At 44.2% G+C, this 12,703-nt stretch overlaps 1 protein-coding gene across 1 annotated transcript; it reads left to right on the plus strand.

Annotated features, from left to right (window-relative positions):
* Window positions 1-1,070: 1,070 nt before the first annotated feature.
* On the plus strand, window positions 1,071-12,326 carry terfa (telomeric repeat binding factor a). Its single transcript, XM_076297024.1, has 10 exons — window positions 1,071-1,242; window positions 1,876-1,971; window positions 2,585-2,712; window positions 3,064-3,156; window positions 3,736-3,876; window positions 4,520-4,662; window positions 5,547-7,100; window positions 10,859-10,935; window positions 11,181-11,209; window positions 11,860-12,326. Exons 1-10 carry the CDS (start codon window positions 1,098-1,100, stop codon window positions 12,016-12,018), a joined length of 2,565 nt encoding a protein of 854 aa, XP_076153139.1. The 5' UTR covers window positions 1,071-1,097; the 3' UTR covers window positions 12,019-12,326.
* Window positions 12,327-12,703: the final 377 nt, after the last annotated feature.

Here is a 12,703-nt window from a genome sequence, read left to right on the forward strand (position 1 = left end):
TATAGTGTGGATATTTATAAGCTATATGCTTAGGTTGCACGTAGCCTATATGCATCTCCATTGAATTTGGCATATCTTATCTTATTTAGCCAAAGGGTGTGGGGTCTGGAAACAACAGCGGAAACGTCCCCTCTGGATTTTTAGAGAATTAGCCTCTGGCAATCAGATTATATCAGGACAGTTCGGATTGGTAAAAAGGCTGAGATCTCGTCTCTCTCTTCTTATTGCTGGCAAACTCCTATAAACAGCCGTGATAACACTTAAAGGCCGTTGCAGTCCGGCTGTTGTAATAGCCAACGGTTCTAGAGATGGCACAGTGTGTGGAATATATATTTTTTGTTTGCTCCACCCGTTCGACGTGGCAGTGAGTCAGACATGCTTTCCTCAACACGACACCCCTTTCTGCCCATAACAAGGCTTACTTTGTTGCCTGTTGTATTAAAAGTTCCTCCACCTTACAGATGAACTCTGTCAGAGCAACCATAGCTCATTTAAGTAGGCCTATGTTATTGTCATGTTACTGACGTGTTTCTGGAGAGTAGCCTATCCTATACGACGAATATCATATGAGAAAAAAAACACTATGTGTATTTTCAATGGTGTATTTTCCCTGAAGGGCTATAATGCATTATAGTGCACAAACAAAAGCTATGTTACTATAGAATATTCGTATTGTGTTGGAGATTTCCAAAACTCCGTCAATATAATTACACAATTAGCCTAGGTCGTATTTACGTTATGGCCTACAATTCCCAGCGCTGCATAGGTGTAATATTTTATGGTTGATAAACTAAACTGAGGTTAGGGCTATCCTTGTAATAATATCAAGCAGATATCAAGTAGGCTGCCTTTTTGTTATTCTAGCCACCTGGTGGCGGCTAAATAGTCTACAATGGACAAGTGAAATCTCGGATATCCTACTGTCCCGAGTTTGTAAATTTGTTGCATATTTCTACTCGTGGGCGGGTGCATCTCCCAGTCATCCAACCACTGCCGCTTGCTGAGCTCGCGCAGGTCGGCTACGAGAGCGGAGCTGAACTCCCGCCACAAACTGAAAGCACCACGGAGGGTTAGCTGCTAGCTAGTAAATAGACACGATGGCTTCGCGTCGAAGGGCCAAAAAGGCGACACACTTTGAGATTGTCAACAGATGGTGTCTGGATTTTTATGTGGCAGAAGCCCTCGACGCTTTTCGGGATGATGAATACACGCAGTTTTCCCAAATTAGAGACCATCTTCAAAGTAAGTAACGTTAGTAAACAGTATGTAACGGTAACTTAGCTTTCATGTAACCTAACTATGCTAGCTGGCTAACACATGAATAAACTTGGGAAGCATAAAGTTGGCTGACAAGGCTAACGTTAGTTTGCAGCAGTGCAAAGAAAACATGTGGGTCAAATGATTTCGGAAGTGTGTCAACAACACTGTCAAGTGTCATTGTTAACTGTTAACCTAACTGTTAACGCTGCTGATGCGTTATGTGAAACACTCATCCATAAACTAATGTTAACGTTAGCTGTTGTCTCAGCATACGGTTCTACAGCATAACATAACGTTAACATTTGTAGGTTACTCATAGCATTGCATCCCAAACTCAAACGTTAGGCCGACTTGGTTAGCTGAAAGTTGGTTAACATTTGTGGAAACAAGGTCATCATAGTCGTCTGCAGTTGTGAACGCATCGTTAGATCTAACGTTAAGTATCTGTCTTGCCGTGAAGTGACGTTAACTCAACGTTAACTTGCAGGTTTAGGTTAGCAGCAGAGGAGATAAGATTTGCTAACTAGAAAATGAATCTAGAAATTAATCGTCGGTGTATTCTTCATGTAACTTAGCTTGCTACTAACGTAAACACATGTAATCTGCTTTTTATAGGTTTGTTGGAGATGCCGATAGAGGCCAACAGTAGCTTCCCCATGAAGTTATTAATCATACAGTTTTTGTCTCGAATAAATGACGGCGACAAACTTGGTAAGATGTTTCTTAACGTCAACATCCTTAGCTGTTGGAATTGATGGAAGTGAAGTTGAACGGTGCTTTTTGTAACAGTGCTGTCTCTCTCTCTCTCTCTTTCTCTGTTATTGGTTACAGTGCAATATCGTTTGCCATAACGTTCAAACTTAGTTTTTACTCTTCCACTACCATTCAGACGTTGTAGATGAAATAAAAATAGCAATAGAAAACTGACTTTTAAATAACATTTGAATGCTAAGGATATGACATTGGGTTCACTCGTCATTGGGTTCTTATTGGTATGGTTTAGGATCTGGTCTGAATCTGGTTAGAAGTAATATGACATCAGGTTCACATGTCATAGTTATTTATAATTAGTATGTAAGTGCAAACTCACCAGAATCATTCATTGTGTCCTGTTGAGCAGCAGCTATTTTAACTAGCAGGGCAACCACAGGTGTAACTACCATAAAATGAAGTACCGGTATGTTCAAATGAAGTGCAGCAGAATCAGGACCTTAATTAATGTTATATAGTTACACCTGGGCCTATATTTCATATATTTCAAAAAGGTCCATTGCTGTTGTGTTTGTACTGTATATGATATGTTTTGTTGTGTCTTTATCCTCAGGGACTCAATTTGAGTTGGACTCTGTTACTCCGCTTGAGTCAGCCATGAAAGTTTTGGAGAAAATCTGTGCTGAGGTTGAGGTGCCACAGTCAGATTTGGAGAGAGTCCACACATCACTGAGGGAGATGGTGAGGGCACACACACACACACAGCTCTTAATTAGGCCAACTTAATTAATTAGGCCACATCTTAAGGCCCCTACACATAGGCACGGGCATGAGTTCAGTGCACTCCATTGTTTCCGGTTGACCCGGGTTCGGTTCCTGCTGTTGCAAGTTTGTGTCGTTTTGGATAAAAATATCTGCTAAATCCCAGTGAACTTGAACTTTAACACTGCTTAAAATTGTCAGTGAACTAGTGGTCACATAGAATTAGAGGCTTGTGTCATGCTATGTGTTACCCTGTATTTATGTTTTTGATGTTTAGCATCAGTGTTAATGCATTCTTTCCTTGTTGGTTCAAAATATTTTATTCTGTAGGTTGTTGTCGTTTGCATCAAAAGTAAAGACTTTAAAAAAGCCAAGGAGATGCTGGAAAAACACTTCCCTACGAGGAAAAATCCAGTGGGCAAGGTGAGTTCTGTGACTGCTTAAAACTTACAGTGTGCATTGTAGAGGTCTTTGGGTCACCACACAGTAAACAGACCCACTGATAAAGACCTTAAGTAATCATATCAGTACCGTTAGGGCCGGTGTCCACCAATCACATTTATTGAGCCGATGGCATCTATTTTTTATACAAATCCTATGAAGTTCAGCGTTCACAGCGCTCAGCACCCTCGGTGGCAAAAAGCCCTTGGCGCTCCGAGCGCTGAAAGTTGAAATCTGTTCAACTTTTAGAACAGCGCTGGCCTCGTCAATGTCACTTCTCTCTCGACGACCAATCAACACTTCGTAACCTAGCAACAATAAACACTTGAGGAAGCGCTCTGAAAATGAGATTGAGGGCGCTGTCAGCACAAACAAACGTAATTGGTGGACACAGGGCCTTAAGCAACACAATGTAGTTATTTTACTTCCCTCTTTCTCTCCCAGTCTCTTTCTGTCAGTCTTCACTGTCCTATGTCATTAAAGGCAAAACGCCCCCAAAAATATATTGGATATATTGACAAAATAAATAAATTACATAATTGTCTAATCTGTGTTCTTCAGGCTAAGCTGTTGTCAGACCTGGTGCAGAGGAAATGTAGCACCCACCCCACACTGGAGCAACCGTCCTACAGCCAGTTCAGGCAGAACACGCTGGACTTCATCGAGAGAGTGTACACCATGCCTCAGCCTTTTCTATCAATGGTATTATCCCATCTATTCAGACACACACACACACACACACACACAAACAGACACATAATTCTTGGGTTAAAGACATGTTCTGCTATGATTAACACCATCTTGGATTCCTGTGTATCACTGCCTCTCTTGCCCACTGCGATCCTCTGATGAGCATCTATGCTATGTTTTTGGATCTTCAAAAAGCATCTAAAGACTCATCTATTTTCCTTATATCTGACTAATTGATTTATTACAGAGGTGTGTTTTTAGGTTTATGGTTATTGTTATTATTTTGTTAAATGTTAATTAGTTTATTACTAATATTAGTTTTTTATTTCTTTATTATAAATATTATTTAGTCTAAATATATTTTACTTTAAACTGATAATTTTAATGTTATTGTAATGTTTATTGATGTCTGTGTAAGTCACTTTGGATAAAAGCCTCTGCTAAAAGCCCTGCTTAAAAGTGAGACTAGTGAGAAAAGTGAGATTACATGCAACATCCTTGTAAAAGAAATCATAACCTATGCTCTATTTGAATCATATGTGATGGTCAATCTAAGGGTTTGGAGGAGAAGGCTAAGAACAATGATTGGATTGATTCTGTCTGGTTGTGTTATATTATTTTATAACCAGTGTCTGTTTTTTCGATTGTCCTGCAGATTGTTCGGAAGAGGAATGAAATGGTTGAGGAATCGCAGATCATCAAGAGAAGGTCACGGAGGTTAGAGTACGGAACCCAGACAGAGAACCACATTGACCTCACATCTGAGCCACGCCAAGAGCAAGATGCACCAGAGCATAGGTAATAGAAAGGACACACACAGTAACACACACAGTAACACACACACACACACACACACACACACACACAGAGTGACACACACACACACACACAGAGACAGACATATGAGCCACGATGCTTGTCATGTGCCCAGTGTAGCCTGCCCGTGAGGACAAAACACTATAATAAAAAGTAGAACGTGAAGTAAAAGTGACTGGTATTCAGCAGACACTCTTATCCAAAGGCGATACGGACGTTCAGGGATTTGAACCCGGACTGACTTAGTTGGGCGACAGTGCTATTACTGCTTTATAACATTGTGCCCACACATACTTATACAAATACAAATACGCATACATATATTTTATATATGTCAGACCATGAACAAATACCGTATGTATAGACAGACAGTAACGCACCCCAAAACGCTGTTAACAAGATGCTGACCTCTGGTGATAAACTTCAAAATAGGAAGAAAATGTTCACTCTGGTTCCAAATGTGTATTTTATTAGATAACACTTCCAATGTTAACGTAATTTGGAGCCTGACAGAGAAGCTACACAATATGTGGCACATAACTGAAGCGTTCCGTTCACGCAGCATCTGCTGCAACAATTAAGCTTCCTCTATAATCAACGGAACCGGCTACACCAGCCATGAGAGCGGCGTGTATGCTCGAAAAAATTAGACCAGTCTTCTAAAACAATTTTTACGCTCTGTGAATGGAGCACTTCAGTTATGACCCCGTTGAGTGCAATTTTTTCTATCTTTTTCTTCTTTTTCTAAGACCATGAACTAGTGCCTAATGCCTAACTTTTCCTATACTAATCATAGTTTGTTGTTACTGACTTTAAGGTAAGTAAATCTGATTGGATCTAACTTTTACCTCTTTTTCTCTTCACAGCTCCTCCGTTTCATCAGACGCCCGTCTGGGATTCGTGACCTTACGGGTGCTGAGGCAGGTCTACGAGAGTCAGGCCCAGAAACTGGGCCTTAATGTGCCCTTCTCCACACTAATGGAGGAGGTCTACAAGGAGGCCGAGGAGGAGGCCCAAAAGGAAGCACAGGGTGGGCAACAACAACAACAGCAACAACAACAACAGCAGCAAGCGGTTGAGGTGGAGGTGGAGGTGGTGGAGATTCAGAAGGACGTAAATCCTAAGGAGAACGTTCCGGAGAAGACTCCTGCTGTTGGGGAGGAGGTGCGTGTGGAAGCGACGGAGTCAGACACGCAAGCTGAGGATGAGGAGGAAGAGGAGAAACGGGAGGCGGATAGTCTGCACCTCCACCTCTCTGAGACTCCGCAGGAGGACTTCGAAAAGGAAGAGGTGGTGGCACAACACAATGATGCGGAGGAGGAGGAGGAGGCGGCCATGGAGGAGGAGGAGCAAGAGCAGGAGTCAGAGCCGGACAGAGGGAAAGATGCGGATGAGGGGGATGAGTCCATTGAAGTGGAGCAGAAGGAGTCCAAGTCAGTCAGAGAAAAGGAGGAGGAAGAGTCGGTCTTGGTAAACGCAGAGAGAGACGTGAGTGACGACGATGCAGTGGTGCCTGCTGTCTCGCCACCACATCCTTCGTCTTCCGACACGGACAATCTGTTCTCGCAGGCGGAGTCGCCCAGCCTCCTGGCTCAACCCAAGCGCCTCACCCGCTCCCGAGGCCGGGATGACCCCCCAGCAGCCCACAGCGACATCACTTCCCCTTCCCCTCCCCCTCCCCCTCCCCCTTCCTCGAATCCACAAACACCCACGTCAAAATCCCCAGACCCTGCTGAGCACGCCAAGCCTGCAGTGAACGTGATCGGAGGCTCTTTGCTGTCACGTATAATCGGTGGACGCTACTGCAAGGTAACTATGCCACAGCTGATCATGCTTCCCGACAGCCAACCAGTGACCTCTCAGTCGGAGAAGCTCTCGACCTCTGACCCTGACTCCGCTGCCGAGAACTCCATGCTAGATGAGCCCCTGTTGCCATCCGAGCTGGAAGAGAACATCAGAACGCCGCCACTGTCGTCGACACCGGACAGAGAGGTGCGCAGGGGTCGTGGGCGACTGAGGGACCCGCCCCTTAACAGGCGTTCAAAGGAGTCTCCCCCTGACACTCCCAACAGGGGCTCTTCCAGTGCCACCAGGAACTCTAGGGACAAAGGCTTTGTCACACCTAGTCGGAGCACCTCCGGTGCCACTAGCAGACGGTCAGAGGAGTTGGGTTCTGGCACACCGAGCAGGAGTAGTTCTAATACCCCAGGGTGTCAGAAGGACCCCATTCCTGACACACCGACTAGGGGCAGCGGGGCTGGTGCCAAGCGTCGGAAAGGGTTGCTGCCAACCACCCCTGGCAGGCCAGGACCCGGGAGCGCCCTGCGCCCAAACAACAGCTCCACAGACGAAGGTCCGCAGGACTTCTCGCTGTCCAGTTCGCCACCCAACAGGAAACGGCGGAAGGAGCTAACCATGAGGTAAAAAGAATATATTAGAGACAAAGCTTTAGTTTAGTTTGTTAGGAAGAGGATGTTTGTCACCACCAGATTCTCTTCACTGTTGCACAGCAAGTTAAAGCAAGAGTTTTCTCTTTGTGTGTGTGTGTGTCTTTTAGGGATGCAACCGTACACGGTATGTTATAACCGCGATAAGCCGCAAACTGTATGCACGTTAGAAATTAACAAAACACAGAGAACCAGTGCATCGGCCCTGCCACCTCTACAACCTATCAGTGCTTCCCTGCTAATGTAGCAATGCGTCGATAGGTTGTTGTGCTCTGTATGCAACAGGCTTGTGCAAAATTCCAAAATTGAATTGAAACTGGCTCTTAAATTCCAATTCAATTATTGAATTTCACTTGCATTTCAATTGAGGTAGCAAACAGGAAGCAGAACTGCAATTTGAATTTTGCACAACCCTGGTATGCAAATGAGTTAGAGAAACACCAGTGCACAGCTGACATGAATGGAGTAAGAAAGAAATACATTTTGAAGAGGCGCCGCCGGGTTTCATATCCATTATGAGGGAACATTTAGGATTTCGGTACAAACTGAAGATCTTAAAGTAAAAAAACAAAAACAAAGTTAAGCCTACAGCCCAGAAGCCTTAAGACTTAATGCAGCCCAGAAGCCTTACTTAATGCAGCCCAGAAGCCTTACTTAATGCAGCCCAGAAGCCTTACTTAATGCAGCCCAGAAGCCTTACTTAATGCAGCCCAGAAGCCTTACTTAATGCAGCCCAGAAGCCTTACTTAATGCAGCCCAGAAGCCTTACTTAATGCAGCCCAGAAGCCTTACTTAATGCAGCCCAGAAGCCTTACTTAATGCAGCCCAGAAGCCTTACTTAATGCAGCCCAGAAGCCTTACTTAATGCAGCCCAGAAGCCTTACTTAATGCAGCCCAGAAGCCTTACTTAATGCAGCCCAGAAGCCTTACTTAATGCAGTCTGGACAAGACGCTTCTAACATGATTGCCATTAAAATAAACTAAAGAAATGTTGTTTGCTGCCAAGTCTTCCAAATTTATCTAAAGTGAAATTACACATCGGATGTATCTGCTTTGTTCAAGGGGTTCCTCCAGCCCATTCTTTCCATGTTTCATGGAAATCGGCCGATGGCTTGCTGATATCTAAATAGATAAATAAACTAACTAGCGTACAATATGGCCGCCGAGTGGAGAGACTTGTCTAAAAGGACTTTAGACGAAAAGGCAGTGCAACCAAAGGTAAATCAAATTAATTAATTAATTGTTTATACCGAAACCATATCGTTACCGTGGCCCAAAAAACCTGTACTGATACATGCCGAACAGTGAGCACCGTGTGCTGTTGCATCCCTAGTGTCTTTATCTGTGAACAAGCTAGATGGACAGATAGTTGTGTGTTCTTCAAATGTATTCAATTTTGCAATTTTGTATATTCATATGAATTTTTTTAACGTACTTCTGATATTGTTTCATATTGAAAAAAAGTACTACTATAATAAGAAACTAGAAAAAGAAAAATATATTTTATTTCTGATAACTTATTCATGACGGCACACATTACGCTACTCGCTGTGTAGTTGTATGTGCGCCTATAATGCCTCTATGCTTGCTGATGCCCTGATTGAAGCACTGCATTACTTGTTAAATTTCATTACTTTTTCTAAAGCAGCACTGACTGAACTCATGTCTCAATTCGTCTGTGTTTAAGTTTTGCTTGCAGTGAAATGCTTGATTGCAATGTTCAATAGACTGTGATTGAACAGAAATTGGCGTCAGGGAATAGAGGGGATGACGGACCAAATGACCTAAAGTAATAGGAAAGTGACTACTATATAGCAGACACTTTTTTCCAAATTGCGGGTTTGGGAATCAAACCTGGGCTGACCGATTGGCATGCACTCCCACACAACTTAATTCCCTAAAGGGGCAGGAATACTTTGTAAATTGATTCGTTTAATAAGTAGTGTTGAACCAGGTGAAGTTTGGAATAGCTGTGATGTAAAACAACTATCAAATAGCTAGCAGCAGGGGGCTCAGCTTTAACTTTTAAAAAGTGGTTGCCATCTTCTTGGCAACCAGGCACGAGGTTTTGGTTGCCAAGGCCAACCAAATGTGGTTGTCACAGGGGCAACCAGGGGGGGACAAACTGGTTGCCACTTGTAACCATTTGGTAGCCATGGGCAACCAGGCAACCGTGAATGTTGAGCCCTGGCTAGCAGAGTAGTATTCGTCACGTTGTTGTGTGGTCTGCCATCTCTTCACACTTTTTGTCAACTAGTTGCACACTGTCTTCAGAGATGCATTACATCAGTTTATTTATGTATGCCCTTACTTTTGTGGTGTAATGTTTAGAGAAACAGGTAATAATCGTCCAGTGTCAAACATGCACTCTGAAATGAGATTTCTTTTCAGTAGATCCACTGTTTATTATACCAGTGGAGTTGTTGGTTGAACTGAGACATAGGCAGCCAAAACCAATTTGTTATTTATTTATTTGTTTGTTTGTCAAAATGCATACTCACCTACATGTCCAAATCTCAAATGTGTGATGACAAGTAAAAATCCCATGATGCTTGTGTTCTCTCAAGCTGATAGACCAAGATGCTAAAATGGGAAGCAAGGGATCACATGTAACAATGTCCTTGCATATTTACTTGCACACAGGTGCATGGAGTTGAGTTATGCGTTTTGAACAGAGGGGTAAATACACTTCAGAACATAAAAGTCCTACCACATATTTGTTCAAACCATTCACTAAACCAATGGCTTCTAATTAGTTCAACTCTTAAGCCAGGTAGATAAGCTAATTGGTGACACCACTAATGCTGCACAGGTAGAACCCATGTGTGGTAGGACTTTTACTTGCTGAAGCCAGAGTTATCCGGTTTCATTGACCCACTGCCCCCTTATTTGGTATGCAGGCGTGTAAGAAGACTGAGTAAGAGGTTGCACACAGGGACAGAGACAGAACGTGAGGTTGAGAGTGATGACGGTGACACGGCAATATTCTACCGTACAAAGGTGGCGGCACGGCGACGACAGAATGACCCCTTCCCCGAGTCCGACATGCCCAGCAAGGGCAGCCCCTCTGCCACCCCTGACGGCGGTCCCTCTGGCGCCACCACTAGGTGGTTGAAGGAGAGCGCCTCAGCCTCCCCCGACAGCAGCACCTGTAGCGCCACCACCAGGCACACAAATGGGAGGGCCTCTGTTACCCCCAACAGGGTCTCCTCTAGCGCCACCACCAGGCGGTTGAAGGAGAGGGCCTCTGTCACACCCAACAGGCCCCCTTCCGGTGCCACCCCCAGGTTTTCTAGGGATGAAGGCGATGCCACTCCCTGTAGATGTTCGAGGCAGTTGGCTTCAGCCACGCCTAGTAAGGGCACTTCTGGTGATGCCACCCGACGTTCAAGGGAATTGGGCTCTGCCAATCGCAGCAGGGGCAGTTGCAACACCCCTGGGCGTCAGAAGGACACCCTCCCTGACACCACAGTTAGGGGAAGTCCTGCAGGTGTCACCAGATGCTCGAGGCAGTTGGCATTTGTCTCCCCTAGCAGGGGCACTTCTAGTGAAGACAGTGCAGGCATTCACGGGGTGACAGCACTCGACCAGGCAGAGGCCGTGGCCCAGAGCACGATGCAGAGCTCCTCTAGCCAGTATCACACGTGTGGCTCCGATGCAGGGAGGAGCAGCAGAAGCAGCAAGTCTTTTGCTAACAGCGCTGCCGGCGCACATTCCCATTCCTTTTACAGCAAGATGATGAACGTCACAGCAACCAGGGAGGAGTGGAGCGACGAGGATTCGCTTTTCAGCAGCACCAGGAAAACTGGTACATATAAATAAATAATTTCCTGTAGATAAAAGGAGAAGGTCTGTGATTCTACTCCAATACACATACCAAGGTCATACTTGTGGTCATACTAGTTGTTTTAAATGAAATGAATGAATACAATGCAAGTAATTACATATCTTACATGCCATGTATGACATAATGTTTTTGTTATGATATGTAGTGTATTTCAGAAGAGTGCTTGTTTTTTAATAATTCTTTTTTTCTGATTTCTATCTTCCCAGAAGTGACTAAAAGCAATGGAAGGAAAAGGGTAAGTTATCCTGTTGTCCGTCTGGTAAGGCAGTGATGGAATGTAAAAAAGTTTTGCATTATTCTATAAAGTCATCACAGATCAGTAGAAACCCTCATCTGACGTTGCCATACTCGATTCTATTTATAAACATGTGGCATTAAGTAATGAAGATGGCCTAGTTAAAGGGACACCAGGCAAGCCTGATGCTTTTTCTCTACGAAACTCCCCCTAGCGTCTGTACGTGTCGATACGTGTGCGAGCCCTTGCTCGGTCTGAAGCTCTTTTCTTTGCATCTTCCGTCAAGGGTTTTCACTGCTTCTTCGTCGGCTCTGCCATTATACACACGTTTGCAACAATCGCTAGCGTTTTGTTATCCTGCCTCTGTGCTGTGGATGCAGGATGTAAACTGATCCTGCTTCTCGCGATGTCTGAGACTTTGTGAGACTGAAGGTCGGCGGGTACGATACACTGAACTTGCAAGCGGGATATTCTTCCTACAGGCAGTAGGGGCGGGTGAGAGAGTCTTCATTCGCCCTGTAATGAGTCATTTAACCATATACCGACTTACGAAGATGATTAATTAACACGAAAACGTTGCCTGGTGTCCCTTTAAAATCTAGAGACAGTGTTGCATGTGTCCAAGCCCCTTGTTCCTTTCTGTGTTGCAGATGTGGACGGAGGAGGAGACTCGCTGGGTGAAGGAGGGCGTGGAGCGTTTCGGCGTGGGGAATTGGGCGAAGATCCGTGAGGCATTCCCGTTTGAGGGGCGCACGTCGGTCAACATCAAAGACCGCTGGCGAACCATGAAGAGTAATGGAACTGTCTAAAGGAACGTCAGAGTGCTACTTCTCGGAAGAGACTGAACTATGAATGTGTACATTTGTTTTCTTGTGGTTTATTTTTTACCCTCTGTAATGCAAGAGTAGTTGTCATGTCATGTGACCGACATTACATTTGTATGACAGACTTGGTGGGGCAGGATCAAGCCATCATTTTGTCATTCTCTTTAAAGTAAAAAAGAAAAATTGTAAATATGTTTTATGTTTGCACTAAAACACTTAAAATGTTTCATGTTCTTGACGCTTGGCAGCATATTTCTTAGGCTGTGAGAGATTAAAGGGTATTTTTGACAAGTCTTTTTGAATGCCCTTTCTTAAATGTTATACCCTTGTCCTTATCTAGTACATACCTACATGCCAAATCTGCCTGTCAAGCTCTAAGTGTTTGTTCACCATCACTGTTTCATATTAGAATTCAGAATTTTCTCACCATTAGAATGAAGAATTTGCTTGCGTAAGGGCTCTATGTTGCATATTGAACACTTGAGAAACAGTGAGAAGAAACAAAGCTTCTTGGTTGACCTCTGGCACACTTACATGGAGACAAGGATCAAATTATTGAAAGGCCTTTGGGCACAACACGGTTAAAAACCGGCGACCGGTTTGAGCCTTCTGGGACCCTCATCAGAGCCTCCAGCCTTGTTTCTTCAACTGTCCTTTTGAACTTCAAGAG

This window comes from Alosa pseudoharengus, unplaced genomic scaffold (assembly GCF_046254945.1).
Source record: "Alosa pseudoharengus isolate Yale_2024_CS ecotype anadromous, Long Island Sound unplaced genomic scaffold, YU_APseudo_1.1 YU_APseudo_1.1_scf_20, whole genome shotgun sequence".
In the NCBI taxonomy this organism is placed as follows: domain Eukaryota; kingdom Metazoa; phylum Chordata; class Actinopteri; order Clupeiformes; family Clupeidae; genus Alosa; species Alosa pseudoharengus.

Coding starts and splice junctions, on each gene's coding strand:
- terfa (XM_076297024.1), top strand. CDS start 1,098: ATGGCTTCGCGTCGAAGGGCCAAAAAGGCGACACACTTTGAGATTGTC. Junction 1,972..2,584: donor AAATGACGGCGACAAACTTG/GTAAGATGTTTC, acceptor CTTTATCCTCAG/GGACTCAATTTGAGTTGGAC. Junction 3,157..3,735: donor GGAAAAATCCAGTGGGCAAG/GTGAGTTCTGTG, acceptor TGTGTTCTTCAG/GCTAAGCTGTTGTCAGACCT.